The sequence below is a fragment of the Schistocerca gregaria genome, chromosome 10, assembly GCF_023897955.1.
Source record: "Schistocerca gregaria isolate iqSchGreg1 chromosome 10, iqSchGreg1.2, whole genome shotgun sequence".
Classification (NCBI taxonomy): Eukaryota; Metazoa; Arthropoda; class Insecta; order Orthoptera; family Acrididae; genus Schistocerca; species Schistocerca gregaria.
In genome coordinates this window covers 200,557,030-200,581,974 of record NC_064929.1, presented here as the reverse complement: position 1 = coordinate 200,581,974, position 24,945 = coordinate 200,557,030, and the positions used below count along the sequence as shown (strand labels likewise).

Below are 24,945 nucleotides of genomic sequence, written 5' to 3'. Positions count from 1 at the left end.
TTTGCCTTTTCAGATTACAATATTATTATTATTTCTGCACTTTCACAGCTGGTATATATTCTTACAGGACATTGCCATTTCTAATTTTTCCCTTACTCCCAGGAAGAAGAGAAGAAATAGAAGATGAAGTGTTGCTTAGAGAAGACTATGCCCACACACAGAAGCAAATAGAATCCTGTAATTAACTGCAAAAGAAACTGGTTATCAGATAAGGCAGATGTGCTGTAATTAAACATCTCTAGCAATTATTACTTCAACAACTAAAATACATGCCGCAGCCTTTTAGTTCTCTAAAGTGATATTAACCCCCATGACCCTCATTTCTCATTTCCCAGAATGTGTTTGTGTCTGACCTGGTAAAGTATGCTCTTTTCACAAATCCAACTGTTGTACTCTGAACTTGGGGACACTGTGGGTGCATTATTGTGCCTCGTTGTTTTTGATGTCATAAAAAAAAAATTAAAAAAATGAAGTCCTGAAAATTTTGTTATGCCGAGGACATGATTCTGGAATAGGAAGATAAGAGAGGATTTCAAAAAAATAAACTGTATACAGCAGCAGACACTATTTTTATTGGTCACAGTGTTAATTCTTGAATTATGCAGACACAATTTCTCAGAGTATTATCAAATGTTAAAAAGACACTTTTTCCTTTGCCAAGACTGCAATTTCTACAGCAACAAACATCTTCAGCTAGATACTCAACTTTATTTTACAATGACACATGCCCAACACAATTACAGCAACTTAGTGCCAGGGATACCTCGACGACGATTCCCGTCCGTACTTCACTTCTATTTTATTGTTGTACTTTTTTCAGGTGAGAATTTCATCAAGGCTGGCACTGAAATCTGTCACCGGTTCCAAGCAACCGTGGATGTGCCACATAGCACTACCAATGGAGGGGGGACAGAATATAAACAATTTTTTAACCAATTAATTTGTCCGAACAGGTTAATACAAGGATTACGTTCTTAATGTACATATATGTGAAACTCAATTCTATGTTTCTACACTACATTAATAACTACAGTGAGCTGGATATGCTCTGCATTACACTATTTGTCAGTGAACTTTGTGTCAAAAACAAACGTGAAAAACTTGAGCCAACCTTATGGAGAGCACTGCAAACACGTGGTATAATTATATCCAACAAACTCACTTGGAGAAATACATTCACTAAAATTGCTGTCAAACAACAGAGATCTAGTTATTGATGTAAGCAGCCCATCAATCTATTTTAACAATTCTGAAAAATATGAATTTCATCTGCTGTGTACAAATACATCAGTGGCAACCTCAGTAAGACCACCATTGCTGACATCTTGGCCTACACAATAACATACTTTTATACTATTTTGGAATAGGCTCGATTATCTCATCAATAATATGAAATACTGTCATTTGTGCAGGCAGTATGAAGTTCATTTTCAACACATTTCAGGCTCATGGTATTGATAATAGAAAGCCAGTTTAATGCCCCACAGGAGAAAACAAAAAACCAATGGTAACTCCATTATTTTAAATATGCACCAAGTTGACATAATTTTTGTTTTGCAATTATGCTTGAAAGCTGCATTCTTATCTTCCTGAGATGATACCAAGCACATACTGCAGTATATAAAAATTCACGCTGAATTATCATGACACACACATGTAGTACTCAATGAAGAAAAAATCAATTTCCACTTCTGAAATGTGCAGTAAACAAATAATAAACTTGCTTAGTAGGCGCCACTTCTCATTTTGCTCTGTGCTTTACTGTGTGTGAATATAAGCAGGGAAACTAAATATCAAACAAACTTCTTGTAACAAAAATCTGAAAGCCAGTGGAAGAGTATAAAAATTACAGATCAGTCTTTGTCTCTGAGGTGTATAACAAGGTAAGGTCTCCAGGGGTGATATTGACTTTTGGAAACCATGTATATGGTGGTGTAGGTTAGCATCCCAGATAGACATCCTGCAACCACTCACCCTGGTGTGCCTTCATTTACTAGTAACCATCAAAAAAGTAATTACAGAATTTATTGTAATCCAAGTTATATTTAATCCAATTAATTCAATAAACACAATGATTGCATTTATTTCAATAAAGATGTTGACAAAAAGATTGATTACACCAGACTGGATCCGAACCTACAGCCATCAGTTACCAACCAAACAACACCAGCACAAGGCTATGACATTGCTATGGAATGCCACTTATTTTTAAGCCTCTAGTGGATCACAAGAAATTCTTAAAATTTTTTGTTTGCCAAGTATTTGCAAATGAGGGCTCATTTGCTACACCACTGTACTGATAGCTTCAAAAAGTCAATCCCACCTCCGGAGAACTGGTTAGTTATAATTGAGAAGATGAGGAGACTTCTGCTTGGCAAGGAAGGCAACACACCGGGACACATATATATGCACAAACAACTTTGCCTATCATAATTATCTTTAAAACAGATTTGCTTCAGGAACTATATCATCTTCCTTGTTCCTAGGTCACAGTGCTTGATTTTGCTGACAAATAGTGTAATTGCATTTCTACATTACTCTACAGCCTTTCCAGACACACACAAACACAAATGTAATAATTCTTATACATACCTATGTCCTACACTTTAGTAACTGATTACAGTACATTACTGCTGATTATAGGAATATACAAATAAGTATAAATGTACTATGTACTTACATTTTTACTCTGTCTAACAAGGTAAGTGTGTGCACAAGAAGCTCTTACAACTGTGTGTATAATACACACACACACACACACACACCACACACACACACACACACACACACACACAATAGTGGGCAGGGATAATACAGCAATGTATTGCAAGAAGAATTGTATTCACATATACGAAGATGACATAGATATTGAGATTAATATGTGTATCACATGCCAAGAAAGAGCCAGTCATACAAAGCACAGCAACACATTTACCTTAATCTTAACAGCAACGGGTAGAAAGTTTTCTTCTCCCTTGGTTGAATCTTTTTCACAAGCCTAGTTGTTATGGCACCACATAAGTAATGGTATTATGTAAAAGGGTCACACACAGAGATAGAAAGGGAGTGAGAATATATTTCCAAACAATGCAGTGCTACAAACCTCTGTCCACTGAGAACACATCTACTGTACCAATTAACACCATAAGAAAAATATAGTTCTGATGATACAAGTGAGTTATTAATAAACACTCTTAGAAAGTTCCAATGTGAGAAACATCCCCCACATTCGTTATTCTAGAAGCCAACTACAAATATTTCCCTCTTAATTTTTTTTTTACAAAAGACAAAATATTATGGAAGTCAGATCATATACCCTTATGCTATATTCTGTAGACAGTAAATGTCAAAATAAATTAAATTAATTGTATTTATCTTCAGTGTGACATAAAATATGTTATGACATATCAAAAATCCATCTATTATTTGTGTATACAATGTACATAACAACATCTCTTGAGCAAGATAATAAAAATTACAGCTATACAGTACATGCTCTTGTGACATATATTTTAACAGGAAAAAATGCCTCTGCACCATTCTAGCAGAAAATGTGGCTGAATCCAACTTACAAACGACTTTACATGAGATACGTAAAAGCTCTATATTAAAATCATCAATGCATTTTCCACATGCACCAAATGCATGAGAAAAATAGTACACACACACAAACACACACACACACACAAACAGCCTTTTGACATCATAGCACTAAACCAAACACACGGTGAGTCAAGTTGCATGGAAAAACCAACTGAGCCAAAAAACAGGTTTACATATAACCAATTTACCACACTTCCAAATCTTCCAATAATAATTAGGTAAGTGCTAAGTAAGTGTTGTGGGTTTAGTGAAAGAATTATGGATCCGTTTTTATCATGTTGTAAAGGTATGCATGTGCCACACACGGTATTCGCTAGTACCACTAATTACACAAAAACTGAGAAGATTCTTAGTGCACCATCAATGCTTAGGAACTCTTGTTTACCACTACATAACTCGGGTGCCTTTCCAGCCTCTTCCATTGAACTGTTTACTTGAGCAAATATTCCTTTGTCACTCACACATTTCAGCAGTCTCCTCGGCCTGGTAGGTGCAGAGCAATTGCCCTCCAGGTGTGAGTTTCAGAGTATTACCACCATCTGCAATGTGTGTGTGTGTGTGTGTGTGTGTGTGTGTGTGTGTGTGTGTGTGTTCCTGTAAGCCAAAGTGTGCAAGAGTGAAACAATGGAATGAAATTAATGTACACTTGTCTTACATACATGAGTAAACCAGCAATAACAGTAGTAATTTTTAAGGTCCAATGCCAGAAATTAACACTGCAATGGTTTTACAACAAATAACATCTGCATGGACTTCATTTTAATGGATTAACATTAAAAATTATGTAAAAGCGTTATAATACATGATAAAGTTGCCGTATGTTACACCATTAATTATACTGCAGGGAAAAAAAAAATAGAAATACTCACTAAAGATATGATGAAGCAGTAAAGAGAGAGGGGGACCTACGACCACCATAAATATGCTCCATAAGGGAAGAAATAAACACAAACAGGAATTTAAAATAATATATTAACTTTTTTGTGAGTGAAACAATGAACTTTGACTTCGCAACTTTTTCACGTCTCTCTAAATTTCCCATATTTCCTACCAATCTCATTCACCTGAAGAACAGACTATTTTCAGGTCTCAAAAGTAATCAATCCAACGATCTCTCCCCCCCCCCCCCCCCCCCCCCCATCCCCCTACGTGTCAACTCCTGACAGACTTGCTTCCAATTCATCAGTCAGTAAGTTGAAGCTTCCCTTGTGTACCTGAGAGCTTACTATTTTTCTTATATCATCTTCTGAATTTAAATGGAAAAAAAAATCATTTTAAGCATTTAACATTTAACTGGCAGGATTGGACGACACACAACACTGCGAATACTAGGTGCAGGGCATGCACTTGCTCTCAAATTCTCGGCTGCTTAGTTCTGACTGGCAGAGATTTCAAGCTGTTAGCGTTTCGTGCCTGGTTATTTCCAAGCTCAAATGAACAATGTTGTATGCAGTGGCTCATTATAGTCACTCACAAATACTGTGCTTCACTTTGCTGCTCTGTATTTGAGTTCTCTATGGCTGATACACTGCACGAGTACTACTTAGAACTATTTCTTCGGGCGGAGTATGTTACTTGTTCACAGGTAAGGGTATGTGCTAAGTTCATAGCAAAGACGTTAAATATACAGGCTGCATTGAGTGAGGAAGATAAAGCTTAGTCCCTTGACATAGCTCCACTATCCGAAACAGTCTTACACTGGGTCCACATCCTCTGGTACTGCACTACCCTCTAAATCTGAAGGTTAAGACTCTGTGTGTGTGTGTGTGTGTGTGTGTGTGTGTGTGTGTGTGTGTGTGTGTGTGTGTGCGCGTGCGTGTATGTGGGCGTGCATGTGTGCTAAAAAAAAACGAAAACATTTTTTATGTGGCTAAAGGAAGGTGGGAATACAAAAAACAACTTCAAATAAATGGGTAGGGCAGGGTTTTTTTAATTAATTGTCATACAAAGACAAATTAAATACCCACAATAACCTAGATTCAGGAGCATGATAATATGAGAGTGCACAATCAACAATTCAAGTTGTGCAGATACAAGAAAATATAATGGTTGAATATGTATATTTAAGGCTATTATTGAGGCTTTGAAGCAAATTTAAGAGGTAGATTGCAGCCTGCACTGATGGCGCATAATTAAAAACTAATAAGGAACTGGTAGGAAAGGTCTGTTGGTGAGGACCAATCCGACTGTTTTTTGGCCCGAGTTGGCTACCTCGTGGGATCTGCAGACTAAACAGTTACTGTCACTATAACGAGAGAAGTAGCCTGATGGAATGGTGAAACTGGAGGTAGAAACTTTTTTTTTTTTTTATTATCGGAAAACGCATACTATGTCTTACAGTTGTAGCTGAAAGCTGAAACAGTGCTATTTCAAAACAGAATAAAAACATCATACGGTCATACAACTTCTCACACACACACACACACACACACACACACACACACAGAGAGAGAGAGAGAGAGAGAGAGAGAGAGAGAGAGAGAGAGAGATCAAAACCATCACACCTAATTTATTACAAGCACACAGAACGTAGAAGGCTTTTAAGTACTCCTATACTGACACAAATTACTTAATATATGTGAACTGCACAACTGTACAAAATTATGTGGAATGGTTCCATAACATATGAAAGTAACAGAGGTATTGTATATTTCTGGAGGGGCTTGTACTGGACTGGCAGATAATAAATAAACATCTTTTGCATTTGTACCAAAGTTTGTGACAGGCAGTTTAGTTCATGAAAATATGTATGAATAGCCTTCAACTTCAGTAAAGTAAAACAAAAGGACACAATACTAGTACAAAATGCATGATATACATATTCATAAACAATAAAATAATCATAATTTTATAGTTTCCTTGTATGAATTATCATTTTGATACAAGATATACATTCAAATTCTTTTCATACAAATTACAATGATCTTGAACAATTTACACTGGCGTCAAAAGTATGTTAGTGTCTCTCTGAGCATGATAGTATAATCAATCTTTCTAAAATTTCAGTACATAAAAAAAATAAAGATTACATGAGAATGAACTCAACACTTAACAATATATAAACATCAACATAGATTTCATGCTACGATGAACTTAAGAAATATCTCTATACAGTCCCTTACGAGTAGAATTGTGAAACGTATTCAGAAGGGATATAACAAAGCAACTCACTAAAACTGTGAGATGTGATAACAAAAAGAAAGTAAAAGCAGAGAGACTCTGATATGGAAGATATAGGGTGCAAGCTATTACAGTAAGTATTTGTGTAAATTTGCAAACAATATAGGCATGGGGTTCATTGCTCCTAACATTCAATGCCATGACAAAGATGATGAATAAAAGACCACATTAATGTAAAAAATAATGGATAATACTAAAATCAAATACCGGCCATTCTTTACCACCATTCGATGCGTCGAGACCACACCAGTGTTAACTTCAGTTGTGGATGAAAACCTGAGTTCAGAGGAACAGGAAAGTTGTCAAAGCATAATCGTCAAGAGGAACAATGTGGGACACGGAGATAGAACCACTGACCTTACAACATTACAAAATCTCGTGCTCTACCCACTTATGTCTACTGTGACACCAGCAGCGATGTACATCACCAGGCTACCATCTCTAAGTACATTGCATTTCTGTCAAACTGTTTTCATTATTAGAAACCACATTGCTCTGATTTAACAGGATGTGTCTGGCGGGTGATGTATTGCTACAAATATACTTTCACTTGCAGTGAGATTTGAAAGAACATCACAGATTTCTACAACAAAACACTGAGTAAATAGTGCAAATTTCAAGTTTGACAGACAATTCACTCATTATTCACTCTGGACACACCTAACTTGACACTCATTTCAAAATTCTCCTCATTCATGATGATCCCAATTTAACAGGTCTGAACCTTAGGAGGCAAGATTCAATATTTATGAGGTTGAAATTCCTGAAACAAACTCACTCTGTTTTGTTAATGCCAACTAAAGGGCCCGCTACACAAAATTGATGCACAAACTGCCAAATTAGATTCAGTTTTCTAATGCCTTGCAGTGGCACTAAGCTACAAACTGCTTTTTTTAAAGGATTTTGATATCCCCGTTCTTAGACCTGCGTGTCAAAGATGAACGGCACTATCTTCTATGCCTCATCCTGGTAGTGATGAAGACAGAGGAAACGTTTTCTTAGTATCTGGGGGAGGGGGGTGGGGAGGTGGGGGGGGAGTGGTACCATCTATCACCAATGGGCTCGAGCCTCCAACTGACCTGCCTTTCAGGAAATTATTCTATGCTCACATTAAGCATACCGTGCCACCTGTTACATTGACCTCCAATGTGGCGTTAACATGATCAGCTCACATTTATCAACATGCAGAATGAAATTCCGTGAATGGTATTTGGATGATGACCATTTGTTGATTAGGGGTTACATGAGTGAACTGTACAAGCCACATAAGTTTCACTCTTCAATAATTTTTTCAATGTGAAATCCAGCCTTCGTTACTTGATTAATTTGTCTTTGAAAGAATGCAACTTCCATGGACAACATTCATTCACATTCTCTATGATACAAAATAAGCTATTGTGATCAGTGGTCCTAGCCCAAAGCAAGGGGTGCACGTGGGGGTGGGGGACGATGGGGGTGACTAAAGGCTGTGGAGCTGTCCAGTGGCTCGCATTTATTTGGTAATGAGGAACGAACTTCTAAAGCTGAGAACCTATATGCTCATCTAATAAAAACATTAAAAACTTGGCAAACAACATTCTCAGGTCATGAACGCAGTAGCGCCACACACCGTCGGGTGGCTTGCGGAGCACGGATGTAGACGTAGATCGTATGAAATGAGCCATTCATGATAGTGAGTTAGATTATGAGGGTTAATGTTACTATACAAATTTCTTTGTTGCTGTCAGCATTTATCACTAATGGCTTGAGGCCTCTGTCACAGCTCAAATGATTCAAATACACACATTTACCCACAGTTAGAGAGACCAACATTCATTCATGGATAATCACCACCTTTATAAAACTATCTTGTAGATGACACAGGTTTGTATTGTATGAATAAGTTAAGGACTAAGAATTGTTTTCTTTCACAACATAGCTTTGTCTGTGTTTTAATAATAAAGATCTTCCTATACCTGAAAACATAGCAGAACAGAAATAACGCCCTTTGGAAATTTTCTCCCATTGAACACCATTATCATCTTTGTAAGATGTCTGTTACCACGGATGTAGTCTGTTACCACATACAAGCTTCTGCTGAGAAAAGTAAGTTCCACAATAATAAATTGCCCCTCAGACTGTCTACAGCACATAATAGTTTACAAGATGTGAATGCTGTCCAACTATTTTATGTAACATAAAATGTCTGTAAAGCAAGATGTACTTATCACAAACAACCCACCACTGCATAAGGCAATAGCAGGAAGAAACTAAAGAAGAAAAGCAATTGCCAAAGCCAGAAACAAACAGAAAAATGACACTAAGATAGAATCGTAGTGGTTGTTGTTGTTGTTTTTTGAGCAGAGAGTAACACCAATGCCCAACAGACATCCTACAGAAAATCTTGAGCATTTCTCTGTAAACTAATACCCATTATTAGTCCGTTGTTCAGAGTTTGACACAAATCTTCTCTACATATTCTTCCATGAAGAATTTTAGTCTATATCCACATCTAGACATCTGCTAGTGATTACAGCCACTTGTAAGTCTTACTCAGACAGAAAACATGCAACAGCAAAGAATGATGATGATTACTTACAAATTACAATCTTACGGTGGATACCTTGTCTCTCAAAGCTGCCTGATATTAAAAAAAAATCTGAGACAAACCTTCATTAAAAAGACAATGATCCCTTTACACAAATAAATGAATAAAATAACTCCAAATATTTGTTACTCAAAGCACTAAAATTATTTTGCATAATAGTAGACAACCTGATACAAGAAAATTAACTAATAAGGATACACGTGGCATCTACTCTTGCACAAAAGTATGCAACCATCAAATCTCTCTCGACACACATAACAATCACTCCAATGCAAAAGCATTTAATATAACAGAGGTTAATTGAGAACCACTTACACTACACACTACAAATTTTACATAGACAATATTTTACAAGAATACACTGCTGATGTCTCAAAGGCTGGTAGTCACGGCACATCTCCTTTCCCGACAAGCATTTCGTCGCTATGTTGTAAGGCAAACATGAGTTTTGAAAAATTTTTAGAGCAAATACTAAAGGTTAATTTCCTGCAAACCTTGAAAGTTACTGTTTCAAAAACTGTGTTTAAAAATAACATCCATATAAAGATCTTTTTTTTTAAAATTGATATCCTTCTGAGAAAAATCCATGTATGAACATGTTAAAAATTATTGCCAGTATGCTGTACACATAATACACATTCAGTAAACTAAACAATACAAAATGTCTTTCACTAGATATCAAACATTTATATCTTTTGGATTTCTATACACAAGCTACTGTTCTCGTCCTTTTAGTGGCTACATGAGAGATGATGAGAATAACAATTCAATTTACGTCAGTGTTAAAAGAGGGCACTAATGTTTAGCTTCAAAATCTATGTCGTTAGCACCAGTGAATTACCATCCGCACAATTATTAAAAAAGAAACTGGTGATAGCCATGGACCACAATTTAGGCCAATTCTTTACTTTGGCAGCCTTGTGCCTGCACAGGTCTGCCATTCTAAAATATGTCTCTCTTTTTTGCCCCGCAACATAAATATTTCAGACAAATTATATGCCTGCCTGCTGCAATAATTAAGACATACATATATATACATATAGTTACTACTGAGCATAAATTTCCAAAGTGCCAAGTTCAATTATAAGAGCAGGTCTGTCTCCTCTGCTTTAATGTTTAGGTGCATAGCCACAAAGCAAGCAAAGTCACTGACAGAAGAGGTACAAATAGTCACTGCAAACATCCCAACGAAACTCTTCTGACCTCTAGCAATACTCTCCAGTGCGGAGGAGCACCGAAACACTCCTGTATGAGGTCAAAACATCTGCAATAATCTGAGCAGCTTTCAAAGGCAGACTTTATCTTTGCTACATAAATTACAGAGGAAAATTCAGAGGAACTACTGTGTTTGGCTGGTGAGGCGTACTCATGAGAAGAAAACTGTGGCACCGTGAGAGATGATGAGAGGTGCTCTCCAAATACCCACACGGCTCGACAAAAATACGCGCTCCTCATACGTCCGTCATTTCCCAGACAGATTTGTGGACGGCAGACTTACCGCCCCAACATCGAACACTGTCGATAGTGGCTGCATTTGTGACAGAAGTTATCCACTGAAACAGAATAATTACAAGTTGTATAAACACAATCATGACAACAAAGAATTACTGTAATCACAAGAGGAAAACCAGGACTCTTATTCAAGTCAGTTACAACAACACAGAAAGCACAAGAATTTGAATAAGAATTTGAATTCTAATATGTGTAGCTTGAATGTTCTGGAAAAATGACTATTTATATGCACTCTCCAGTGCTGAGGAGCGCTGCAACACTCCCGTATGAGGTCAAAACGTCTGCAGTAATCTGAGCAACTTTCAAAGGCAGATTTTATCTTAGCTATTTAAATTACAGAGGAAAATTCAGTGGAACTAATGTGTTTGGCTGGTGAGGCATACTCATGATTTCTCTTATTTTATCTTCATGGCCCTTACGTGCAATGTATGACAAAGGCAACAAAAATGTCCTGCAGTCAGTTTCAAAAGACAAGTTCTCTAAATTTTCTCAAGACTTTTCCTCAAAAAGAACATTGTTTTCCCTCCAGGGATTCCCATTTGAGCTTCCAAAGAATCTCTGTAACAGTAGCATTTTGTTTGTTACCAGTAACAAATCTGCGAGCCCACCTCTGAACTTTTTCAGTCTCTTCCTTTAATAAGACCTGGTACGGTTCCCAAACACTCAAGCAGTACTCAAGAATAGGTCGCACTAGTGTCCTAGGTGCCATCTCCTTTACAGATGAACCACCCTTTCCCACAAGTCTCCCTATAAACCGAAGTCAACCATTGGCCTTTATCACAACAATCCTCATGTGCTCATTCCATTTCGTATCTCTTTGCAATGTTAAGCCCAGATATTAAGACAAAGTGACTATGTCAAGCAGGACACTACTAATGCAGGATCCACACATTACGGGTTTTTTCCCCCGACTCATCCGTATTAATATACATTTTTCTACATTCACCACACCAACTAAAATTTTCGTCCAGTTCATCTTGTATTCTTCTACAGTCACTCAACTTCGACACCTTGCCATACATAACAGTGCCATCAGCAAACAGTCACAGACCGCTACCTGCCCTGTCTGCCCAAATCACTGATGCATATACAGAATAATATTGGTTGTATCACACTTCCCGCGGCACTCCTGGCAATACCCTTGTCTCTGATGAACACTTGCTAACATGGACAACTTACTGGGTTCTGTAACTTAAGAAGGCTTCGAGCAACTCGCATATCTGTGAACCTATTCCATATGTTTGTATCTTCTTTAACAGCCTACAATGGGTCACTGTGTCAAGTGCTTTCTGGAATCTGCCTGTTGCTCTTCATCCATAGTATACAATATATCATGTGAGAGAAGGACACGCTGAGTTTCACATGAGTGGCTTTATAAAACCATGCTGATTCCTCAGTCTCAAAAAAATTTACTAATTCCAACTTGAGAATATGTTCAAGGAGTCTGCAGCAAATTGATGTTACAGATATGTTACACAGAATTTCAATGAACCAGGTACACACAACTTAGTGCAAGATCCACCTTATAATTTTTTTCAAATACAATAGGAGAAAGAAAAAAAAACTATTTCATACAAAGTGTTTAATTGTTTCCCAAAATATCCTCCTTTAAATTTTAAACACTTCTGCATGTGTTCGATCCACTCCTGGAAGGAAAAAAAGACAGGTTTTAACATTCCATCGAGATTTTAACATTCCATCAAAAAGAAGGTCATTAGAGATAGTGCAGGAGACTGGAGTAGGGAAGTAATAGTAAACCCCCTCACCACTGATTCTTCAAGGAATCGAATTCCCAATACAGCTTCAAATGTACTTCACAAATGAGTCTGGCCTCAGAAGCCAGAGACAGTGGTCATGTATGCTTGAGTTGTGCTTGCGTGAATGTGAATACGTGTGTGTGTGTGTGTGTGTGTGTGTGTGTGTGTGAGAGAGAGAGAGAGAGAGAGAGAGAGAGAGAGAGAGAGAGAGAGAGAGAGAGAGCGAGCATGCATGTGGGTGGGCAGGGGGTTGGGTGGGTAGGCAGTGAGAAAAAGTTTCGTCAAGGTTATGTATAGTGTTCTCATAATTTTCTGAGGGATTAAAAAGCAAACAATTTTACTCATTTCAGTTACGAAACTATATTATTTTTAAAAGATAATTTCTTTTATCTTAACTTTGTAAAACTCTAATATTTATTACATAAGCTACCAATAATTACTTTTTCTCAGTAGTATTAATATGGCGGAGGTTACCAGTTAATCACATAGTCCACCTACTACACACACATGTTGTGCTTTGTTCTGTACATCACTGGTGATCAAAGTGAGGCATATACGTAACAAATGCTAACTATCTCCACAAAATGTCTTCTCCAACTTATAGATACTTCCTGCAGTAGTTCATAAATTACTCCACTACTCACTTCAAAACAGATAAATGAATTAAATGACAGAATGATGCAGCAGTAGCTATGTAAAGGGCTACTACACTGCCATATACAATATTGTTATTGTTATTGTTGTTATTATTATTCTTATTATTATTAATATTACTGTGACAATTGGTGGCTGTGGTCAGATGCAAAGCATAAACAGCCTGAAATCTTCCAATTTTTGTCAGTGCTGAAGTAAGAAGTACAAGAATCATGTGATTTACAAACAGTAAGTATAGTGCACACATTTCAACTTGGTTAATTTTATCAGGGTTGCAGCCCCCACCCCCCGCACCACACACACACACACACACACACACACACACACACAAACTAAATACCATTCATCTTTCAACATTTTAAAAATAAAAGTGTTCCAAGAAAAGTCTTTCATTCTACAGTTTAGTTAAGTGCTAAAGTTGGTAATAAAGTGGGGGAGGGGGAGCGCAATAGACAGCAGAGGGAGGCAGGCGTACTAGCTAATGTCTGATTGCACTCAGGGGTAACAGTCTAAGAAAGGCTGTGAATCACTGTACTAGATGAATACAGCCTGGGTAATTTGTATTATACAAGTTACATCACCTCAAGACATATACACAGTTCATAACAACAATTCTCATCTTACTGGGTTAAATCTTTAACGTAAGATTCTCTCTCTTAATGAGTAGATAAGATGGCATTTTAAATACAGTCCATAATTACCAGATCTATTTTCGACTTCCTGAGATGATACAGGAGGTGCTACACCCTGATAAGGACAATCTTGGCTTCAGAATCCCTGGGATTTACTACATCTCTTGCGAGTGCAGTAGGAATTACATCAGTCCGTCAGGGTGTCTACGTGGACAAAGAAAAAAAATTCCCGGATTTCCCATGCGAAAATACACTTTTTCCATGTTAAGTGACCATATACTATTCCTTGGCACTCTAAAACTCATCAATCCTTTGTATGTTTATGGTTTTATATACCAACGTACAATTTCCCGCCACTTTAGAAACGATACTTTGGGGGAGGGGGGGGGCGTCCAAAAGAATACGCACCACACATTCAAATAGCTGATTCACCTAGATGGGCAATGGATCCACCTCCTTCAGTGCAGATGTACAAGTACATACGACTTCCCGGGGGAATCTCAGACTAGCGAGCACAGATAAAAATGGACAGGGACTGGAGATAGGCGGGAACACTGTCCTGGGTGGCAGAGTGGTTAACACCGCCACCTAGTAAACACGAAATCACGGGTTTGACTCCCGGTTTAGCGCATATTTTCACCTGTCACCATCGATTCTGTGTAATGTCCCAACACAGTTGACATCAGTAATCCCTTCACTTTCCTACCCTTTCTGCCCCCTCCACATTTAATTTAAATACACCGAGAGATCAGTAGCTTCACTACGAGTCTCATCCACATTGGACCCTCAGACCTACACCCCTGTAAAACATTTTTGCAAACCCTCATACATGACCAGTTGAAAACAACAAAAACTGGACCACATTTTAACCAAGGAAAAGGAAGATTCTGGACTACTGAGGAATAAACCTTCTGCATACTACTTATACAAATATTTTAATTATGTTTACAAACAATTGTCAGATACTGATAATGAAGAAGCTTTTGATAACTCACAGAAGTTGGGGAAAAACAATAAAAGGAGAACTCCCTGGACATCCTAATTAAGTTATGAAACAATTCAATAACAACACAAAAATGGACAGGTATTTGGACAAAAATATGCAATAAGATAAAATATTGTCAAATATAATGTATAAGAGCAAGTCCTGAACTATAAATATTTAATACGTTGTGTAAACTAAAAATGAGACACCGAAGCCCCAACTGGTAAAGTAAGAATGTGCCCAAAGCACCTCCCAAACAGAAATAAAACCATAAAAACTGTAGCAGTTCAACACTATCATATTGTTCTGCAATATGGACCATTCCCACGAGTGGTGAGTAGATAAAATTAGGCAGCAAATGTGAAGTTTCCATGGAGTGCCAAAAGTAATAATCTCTTAATGAGATTTTAATAAACATTTTTGGAACAGTGATTAAATTTTTTGTTTTTAAAATTCAGTCTTAATCACACCACGTATGTTACAAGAACATAGGTGACCGGTTTCGGTCATATCACATGACCATCATCAGACCCATGGCATCCTTCGAAGATGGTAGTTGGAGCACTCTTCTCTGCTGCTGCGATGTCAGTTCACATGGTCAATGCAAAAATGTGTTGATTTTAAATTAAATATAGCAGCCTCACACAGAATGATGACTTCAAATATCGCTGGCCATGACTTCAAGTATCACTGCCTGTTAGTTGGTGCTTTTGTACACAAGCAACTAAATCACTTGGTGAGAAATGTCTGGGAAGAAATGAAATATCAATGGTGTGTATCAAAACAACATTCCAGGTCCAACTTCCCATAAATTACATTGCAGCAACATTCCTAGCAGAAAAGGTAGTATTAATGTGTGGCCAAAATAGAACTGGTCTGGAAACTGCGAACCAAATACAAATTTTACAAATGTCCAATGTACTGATGGGGATTGTCTGTTGCATGTCCTGCGAGTTAATGTACTTGGACAGGCTGAACGTGTAAATGAAAAACTGCGGATTTAGGTGTCTTTACAACATTTCAGTCAAACGATACTATATTAAGCTGGTGTGGCAGTTCTAACATGTGCACAACAAAAAATTTCCAACAATAAAGATGCATATTGTTTTTATGATGCTCTGACAAGGGAATGGTCAGACTTGTCATGCCGAAACATGTATTGCTTTTTTTAGCACTGTTATTTAACTGTGCAAAAGGTCCGTATGCAAAATTGTAGCTGCTGACATGAACTGGAAGCCATCTTAAAAAAATCACGAACATGGCTGTGTTTCCTGCTTGGCACTTGCAGTGACAGCTGGCCACCCCTGGAAATGGCGAGTCGCAATCGTTGTGCGCATGGTCAGGAAGTGCGGCCATCTTAGCACGGCATTCACTAAAGAGGAATATCACTGCACGGTTGTGGTGTAAAGGGGAAACGAATATTCGTTTTTGTGGGATGCACGTCCTTTTAATTTCTGGTACATATTTCGAAACATACCGTCCTGAAACTGGTTAGAGATGTGAAAGATGTTCTGTACATGTTTATCTATACTCCGCAAGCCACTTTACGGTGAACATTCAATCTCCCCTCAAAGGTGATAGCGAACCCTGTAAATGTTTTGCTGCTTGCCATGGAGATATACCACAGACGACAAATGAATCAATCAACAGAAAACACGCGTGAAGACTATGTGTTGTGCGACATGGTTGTTAAACTTCTAGACAAGCATGTAAATGGTGCAGACATGTGGCTAGAAACAGCTGAAACACTCGATATTGCTGTGAATCTACAGACGGCGAAGACACTGACGAAAGTTGCACTCATGAAGACTCTTCAACTGACAGTGCCATGTACCATCATCAATTATCTCGGAAAGTACCACCAGCAACTACAATTACCTTATCAGGCAAAGAAAATGCGGTGGCGTATTGGTTGAACGAAAGTGGTAAGAAATGCCTATGTGTCAGTACTGTTCAAAATAAGTATCGCTTTGTCCGTTCTGAACGTGAATTGTATAGATGGAAAAAGGAAGTCGCTGGACGACGTAAGAGTCGACTGGGAATTGCGACGGAGATAATTGCGCGACTTTTTAGCTATTTACCGATGCCAGACAACAGTCATTTAGTGTCAGTGATACAACTTTGCGTGATTGGGCGTTAGAGATTGCCAACGCGATGGGTGCTAAAGAATTTACAGCTTCTCAAAGTTGGATTAGTCGCTTCAAAAGATCACATAAAATTGTGGCAAGAAAAATAACAAAATTTGTATCGAGAAACAGGTCGGAAAATGATGTGACACAAATCGAAATGATAGACACTATTTTTACGAATGCCAAAAATAAGATCGCTAGTTTTAGTGAATCGTACGTGTACAATGCAGATCAATCAGGTTTTGAAAAAGAAATGCGTGCGAAAAGAACACTGTCATTCAAAGAGGAAAAACATATTGAGGCGATTGCGCAGTCCACGACTGCACTCAGCCATTCATACACTATAATGCCCATAATTAGTCTGGATGGTTCATTGCTGCCTAAACTACATTTTTGTCTTCAAGAACCAACTGGACGTTTTGGACCAGTTGTCAAAAGAACAATGTTCTACAAAAACAATCTTGTGGTAGACACATCGAAGTCTGGAAAAATGGGAAATGAAAATGTTACACTTTTCATGCGTCATGCTTTTCTTCCGTTCTGCGGGAACAAATCTCTTCTCCTTCTAGATTGGTGGTCAGGTCATAAAAGGTCTGATTCATTAAAAGCTGTATTTCGAGCTCATCCTGACAAAGAGGTAGAGAAACGTCAGATTCCACCCGGCATGACGAATGTAATTCAACCTTTAGACAGAGAATTTTTCCGTCAGTGGAAGGCATTTTACAGAAAACTAACAGAGAAAATTATTGTGTGCAGATCACTGCAATTTCCTGTCTATCACCGTGACAATATTCTCAAGCTGCAATCAGTAGTACATTATCAATTTTCCTCCTCACGGTTTCAGAATTTGATTAAATATCGCGTGGCACTCTTCGAAATATACTGATGCTAGGCCTGATTCATTCCTAACACCAGCCCAGTTTTGTCTACGCACATCTAACAACGTGTGTGATTCGCAGGGCTGTCATATGTCGTCTTTGCTTGTATGTTCTTGGTGCACAAAAAAAACGATGTTTTGAACATTGTATCAATATTTCACATTTTTGCGATAATTACAAGAAATAAAATTTGGACGTGTTCTAAACTGTATATTTATTTGTGTCAATTTCATAGCTATTTGGAAAGAATGTTGTAGATAACATATCAGCCATATTTGTCAATGAATGTTTAATTATCATACGATCGCTTTCACTGGGGGAATCAGCTGTCTCACTTTTGTGGCAAGAGAGTGGTGCGTAGCTGACACCACCTTGTCCCTAGATGGCATTGGTATAACGTAGTGAGAGAGGTCAGGGTTGTACAAGAGGCAGTTTTAAGCACAGAAACCATGCGACAATAATGTCTTACTTCATAAAATTGTTTACAGACTTCCAGGTCATGTCAGCAGCTAAAATTCTGCATACAGACTTCTTACAGTGTTAACTCACAGTGGTAAAAAAAGCAACACAGTTTTGACATGACAAGTCTGACCATTCCCTTGTGAGGATTTCAATTACCACGCACACCGTTAACAAGCTTTGCGACTGTTAGATTTTCCTGTAGGCAATCATTCACTTAGGCGATGTTTTCAAGTGTTCAGCCTTTTCTCAGATAGTTTTCTACTAATTTTGTAGCTGCATAATTTTAACAGTAAGTTATGCACTGTAAGAACTAATGATCCCTTTACGTACCTTATTAAATGTGCTCTTTTGTGCAGGACATTGACCTCGCCTGCATGGAAAGCCTCTCTACGACGCAGCTGGCAGAAAGCCTTGCTTCTGCATCATGGTCCCAACATTCCTCTATGGTGTCGCAAAGCACAGCCATGCCCTAAAATGTGAACAGAGAAACATGTCGTCTCTAATAATGTGCACACGTATCACTACAGCTAAAATCCATCATAACATAACACAGCTACAATAAACATAGTCCAATATTGAACCATAAGGAGAAAGGTTGTGACCAGACTGTGACGAATGAATAGTTACTCCACTTATTTCTGAATAGTAGGCTTCGTTGTTGTGCAGTAATTTCTGGTAATTTCCAGCATGTGTACAACTTATCGGCAACTGACTACTGAACCATTACAATCACTGTGCATTGTCATGAACTATCACAATCATCACTCAGCGCGTATCATATCATTCTTTAATCCTACAAGATGTAAGATAATTTCATATTTGGGAAAAGTTATAATAAAAACATAAAAAATAACTCAAGATGTGGTTTGGGTTGTGAAATGGGGCAAAGAAAGAAGCCCTGTTTAAAAAATTGAAATGGAGGCTTGAAGTGAAGACGGGAGTGTTTCCATCATAATTTCAAAATTGTGTGGGCGGAGAGATCAATGACATTACAAAGCATGTTGGACCATCTCTGCTAAATTTAGATCTGCACACAGAGAAAAGATAATTTTGCTGGGATTACAAGTACATTATGAGATAGCAAGATCCCAGTTTTGAAGTAATAAGCCAAGTAGCAATTATTCCTGCATTAACAGCCTTGAAACTGCTGTAGCCTCTGGATGATGACTATGCCTTTAACATGGACCTGATTCATCCTATCTTATGTTATAAACATGGGATACTCCTAAAATGACATAAAATTATTAGCAGGTCCCTCCTTGTGCACTGCAGTGAATACACTTCAACCTTTTAAATGAAATATGACAATATGATTCCTTCTACCGTGCTGCAAAATTCTAATGTTGAGGCTACCCATCAATAAATAATTCACTGTGGATTTAATACTTAATCGTGAAATCAGTAAACCTGACATCTCTTAATTCCCATGCCATTAATCTGTGCTCAATCAGAACCTCTTCTAACTCCAGTAACGACGAGGGAGGCGGAAATCTGCTCCGGAGCCTGTGCTCCAATACTGGCCACAAGGGTTTGATGATGTTCAAATCCGAGAACTGTGCTAGCCAGGGAAGACGCTGCAGTTCAGTTGCACGCTCCTCATACCACAATTGTACTGTCCTGGCTGTGTGAATGGGTGCATTTTTGTACTGAAATATGTAATCATTGTTGGGGAACAACATTTGAATCATGGAGTGCACCTGATCATCTAAAATGTTCATTGGCTGTAACACGACCTTTGAGAGTAATTATTGGACCAGCAGAATATCATGATATGGCTGTCCACACCATTACACTTCCACCTCCACGGGTATGCTTCTTTTGGTACTCTCCAGACATAAACTCTGCCAGATGTTGGAAATAACAAAAATGTTGACCTGTCAGACCATATGATGCGTTTCCACTGATCAGCCGCCCAGGATTTAAGCTCCTGTCACCATGTTTTACACTTCTTTGCATTGGTTGTCATCATTAATGGTTTTGGTATAGCAGCTTGTCCACGAATATTCGCTTCATGGAGTTCTTGGTCGACAGTGTCTTGAAGATGGCTATTAAGCTCTGCAGTAACTTTAGCCGCCACAGTTTTGTGTTGTTCTGACACAATCTCTGTCATTTAGTTTTGATTTGCACCAACTATTATGTTCACGTGATGATGTCTTTCCACATTTTGTGCAGGCAGTCATGATTGTTGAAACAGTTGCTCTTGAAACTTTCAGTAAGTTGGCTGTCTTGGTTACTGATGCTCCAGGTCTTTCATTGCATGTTGACCTCGGCCTCTGAACACAAAGACGAAGTGTGCACTACTCATAAACAACCTGCACTGATGCCTAAAATGGTTCAAATGGCTTTGAGCACTAAGGGACTCAACATCTGAGGTCATCATTCTCCTAGAACTTAGAACTGTGTAAACCTAACTAACCTAAGGACATCACACACATCCATGGCCGAGGCGAACCTGCGACCGTAGTAGTTGCACGGTTCCGGACTGAAGCGTTTAGAACCGCTCGGCCACCACACTGATGCCTAGTCCGCACTGAATATGCACAGTCCTGTGCGACATGTGCCTTACCCGCATTGTTGACCATCAAACACAACTATCACATTACTAACACAGTTCTCATTACTTTGCCTATCCCCTCTATATTAAGTGCATGCATGTTATTATTCCATGGAATATTCAGGATGGAATGTAACAATATTATAAAGAGGAAAGTTGCTACTCACGATATAGCGAAGACTGTCACAAATAAAGCTTTCGGCTAGTAAGGCCTTCATCAAAAAATGACGACCACACACACACACACACACACACACACACACACACACACACACACACACACACACACAAACCTATGTGTGCACACACAAAGGAAACTCTCACACACAACTGCAGTCTCAAGCAAATGAAACCACACTGTGAGAAGCAGCACCAGTGCATGACGGGAGTGGCGATCGGGTTGGGGTAAAGAGGAGACTGGGGCAGGGAGGGTAAGGGATAGTAGGGTAGTGGTGGCGCACAGTGAAGTGTTGCTGAGGAGCGCACAGGAACGAGGTGGAGAGAGGGTAGGGCAGCTATGGGCAGTCAGGAGGTTGGACAGAGAGGTGGGGAGACTGGTGAGGGTAGCAGAAAAGGAGAGAGGTAGAAAGACTGGGTGCGATGGTGGAATGAGGGCTGTGTAGTGCTGGAATGGGAACAGGAAAAGGGCTGGATGGGTGAGGATAATGACTAACGAAGGTTGAGGCTAGGAGGGTTATGAGAATGTAGGATATATTGCAGGGAAAGTTCCTACCTGTCCAATTCAGAAAAATTGGTGTTCGTGGGAAGGATCCATATGGCACAGGCTGTGAAGCAGTCACTGAAATGAAGGATGTCACGTGTGGCTCAGCAACAGGGTGGTCCAGTTGTTTCATGGCCACAGTTTGTCGGCATTCATGCGGCAGACAGCATGTTGGTTGTCATGACAGCATGTCGGTTGTCATGACCACATAAAATGCAGCACAGTGGTTGCAGCTTAGCTCGAAGATCACATGACTAGTTTCACAGGTAGCCCGGCCTTTGATGGGATAGGTGATATCTGTGAGTGGACTGGAGTAGGCGGATGTGGGAGTATGTATGGGACAGGTCTTGCACTATGTCTACTATAGGTGTACAAGCCATGAAATAAGGGGTTGGGAGCAGGTGTTATTTTAGGGATGGACGAGTATATTGTGTAGGTGCAGCAATGGTGGAATACCACTGTGGGAGGGGTGGGAAGGATAGTGGGCAGGGCATTTCTCTTTTCAAGGCACGACAAGAGGTAGTCGAAACCCTGGTGGAGAATGTAATTCAGTTGCTCCAATCCTCTGTGGCCGGACGGTAGGACTTTGGAAGGTGGTGGGAGACAGGAAAAATAAGGCAGAGGAGATTTGTTTTTGTATAAGGTTGGGAGGATAATTACAGTCTGTGACGGTATCAGTGAGACCGTCGATATATTTCGAGAGGGACTGCCCATCACTGCAGATGCGACGACCACAAGTGGCTAAGCTGCATGGAAGGGACTTCTCGGTACGGAAGGGGTGGCAGCTGATGAAGTGGAGCTATTGCTGGTGGTTAGTAGGTTTGGTATGGTATTGAAGTAGTCATCTTTCAGTGACGTCAACATCTAGGAGCAGCTGAAGCAAATGGGGGAGAAGATGAGGTTTTGGAGGAAGGTGGATACTGTGTCGTCACCTCAATCCAGCTCACGGAGATTTCATCAATGAATCTGAACCAGGTGAAGGATTCCTCTAAATGAACTATGAACAGGTTGCTGGAGGATGGTGCCACATATAATGCCTTCTAAGGAGAAGTCATTGTGGGTGAGGCTATACTTGGTCATAGCGACTAGGAAAGAGGTTGTCGGTTTGGAATCCATTGGGTGTTGGGAAAGGTAGTGTTTAGTAGCGGTAATGCCACGGGCATTGGGGATGTTAGTGCAAAGGGAGGTGGTATCAATACTGATGAGCAGGGCACTGTTTGGTAAAGGGACAGGAACTGTGGAGAGTCAGTGGAGGAAATGGTTGGTATCTTTTATATAGGAGGGTAATAGGTTGAAGGTGTCGGTCGACGAGAGCAGAGATTCTCTCAGTGGGGGCAGAGTATCCAGCCACAAAAGGGGGCCCGTTCTGGTTGGGTTTATGGCTTTAGGAAGTGCAGGGAGTGGTAGGGGTGCGTAGAGAGGAGGATTCTGGGGAGAGGTTCTGGGATGGGCCCAAGGACATGAGGAGTGACTGGAGATCCTGCTGGATTTCTGGAATGGGGTCACTGTGGCAAGGTTTATAAGTGAATGTATCTGAAGCTGGCAGAGTCCTTCTGCGTAATCCTTGCAGTTAGACTACCTCTCGTCATGCCCTGAAATGAGAAATGTCGTGGCCACTATCCTTCCAACCTCTCCTACACTGGTATTCTGCCATCCACCGAACCTACACAACATACTCGTCCATCCCTACACAAGCCCTGCTCCCCCTCCCACCACCACCACCTACTCCAGTCCGGTCACAGACCTGTGAAACCAGTCATGTGACCTACATGCTAAGATGCAACCACTGTGCTGCATCCTATGTGTGCATGACAACCAACAAGCTGTCTGCCCACATGAATGGCCATCAACGAACTGTGGCCATTAAACAACTGGACTACCCTGTTGCTGAGCATGCTGCCACACGTCACATCCTTCATTTCAGTGACTGCTTCACAGCCTGTGCCATACGGATCCTTCCCACCAACACCAGTTTTTCTGAACTGCACAGGTGGGACCTATTCCTGCAATATATCCTACATTCCCATGACCCTCTTGGCCTCAAACTTTGTTAGTCATTTTCCTCACCCAGCCAGCCCCTTTCCTGTTCCCATTCCAGCACTACACAACCCTCATTCCACCATCGCACCCAGTCTTTTCACTTCTCTCCTTTTCTGCTACCTCCAACCCCCACCCCACCTCTCCCCTGCTGGCCGTCTAGCTTTGTGGCTGCACATAGCTCCCCTACCCTCTCTCTACCTGGTCCCTATGCACTCCCCAGTAGCACTTCACTGTGCGCCACCACCACGATACTATCCCTCCCCACCCCAGCCTCCTCCTTACCCCCACGCAGCTACCACTCCCATCGTGCACTGGTGCTGTTGCCCACAGTGTGGCTTCAGTTGCACAAGACTGCAGTCATTTGTGTGAGAGTTGCATTTGCGTGTGCGCGTGTGGGTTTGTTTGTGTGTCGTCTTTTTTTGACGAAGGCCTTACTGGTCGAAAGTTTTATTTGTGATAGTCTTTTTGTTGCGCCTGTTTGTGACCCAGTATCTCCACTATATGATGAGTAGCAACTTCCCTTTTCATAATACTGTTGTATGTTATCATTTACATATGTTGTTGTTGTCGTCTTCAGTCCTGAGACTGGTTTGATGCAGCTCTCCATGCTACTCTAGCCTGTGCAAACTTCTTCACCTCCCAGTACGTACTGCAGCCTACATCCTTCTGAATCTTCTTAGTGTATTCATCTCTTGGTTTCCTTGTACGATTCCCCCCCACCCCCCACTGCCATCCAATACTAAATTGGTGATCCCTTGATGCCTCAGAACATGTCCTACCAACCGATCCCTTCTTCTAGACAAGTTGAGTCACAAACTCCTCTTCTCCCCAATCCTATCAGTACCACGTCATTAGTTATGTGATCTACCCATCTAATCTTCAGCATTCTTCTGTAGCACCACATTTTGAAAGCTTCTATTCTCTTCTCCAAACTATTTATTGTCCATGTTTCGCTTCCATAGCCACACTCCACAAAAATACTTTCAGAAACGACTTACTGATACTTAAATCTATACTCTATTTTAAAAAATTTCTCTTCTTCAGAATCGCTTTCCTTGCCACTGCCAGTCTACATTTTATATCCTCTCTACTTCGACCATCATCAGTTATTTTGCTCCCCAAATAGGAAAACTCCTTTACTACTTTAAGTGTCTAATTTCCTAATCTAATTTCCTCGGCATCACCTGATTTAATTCGACTACATTCCATTATCCTCGTTTTGCTTTTGTTGATGTTCATCTTGTATCCTTC

At 39.7% G+C, this 24,945-nt stretch overlaps 1 protein-coding gene across 3 annotated transcripts in view; it reads right to left on the bottom strand.

The window, feature by feature from the left end:
* Positions 1 to 550: 550 nt before the first annotated feature.
* Positions 551 to 24,945, bottom strand: part of LOC126293717 (activin receptor type-2A) — a 110,175-nt gene continuing 85,780 nt past the window's right edge. For all 3 annotated transcript variants that reach the window (XM_049987026.1, XM_049987027.1, XM_049987028.1), the window contains exons 10-11: positions 18,710 to 18,848; positions 551 to 10,923 (exon numbers count right to left, since the gene is read on the bottom strand). In XM_049987026.1, the coding sequence (XP_049842983.1) occupies positions 18,714 to 18,848 (135 nt within the window). In that variant the 3' untranslated portion in view covers positions 551 to 10,923; positions 18,710 to 18,713. The remainder of the gene's footprint in view (positions 10,924 to 18,709; positions 18,849 to 24,945) is intronic.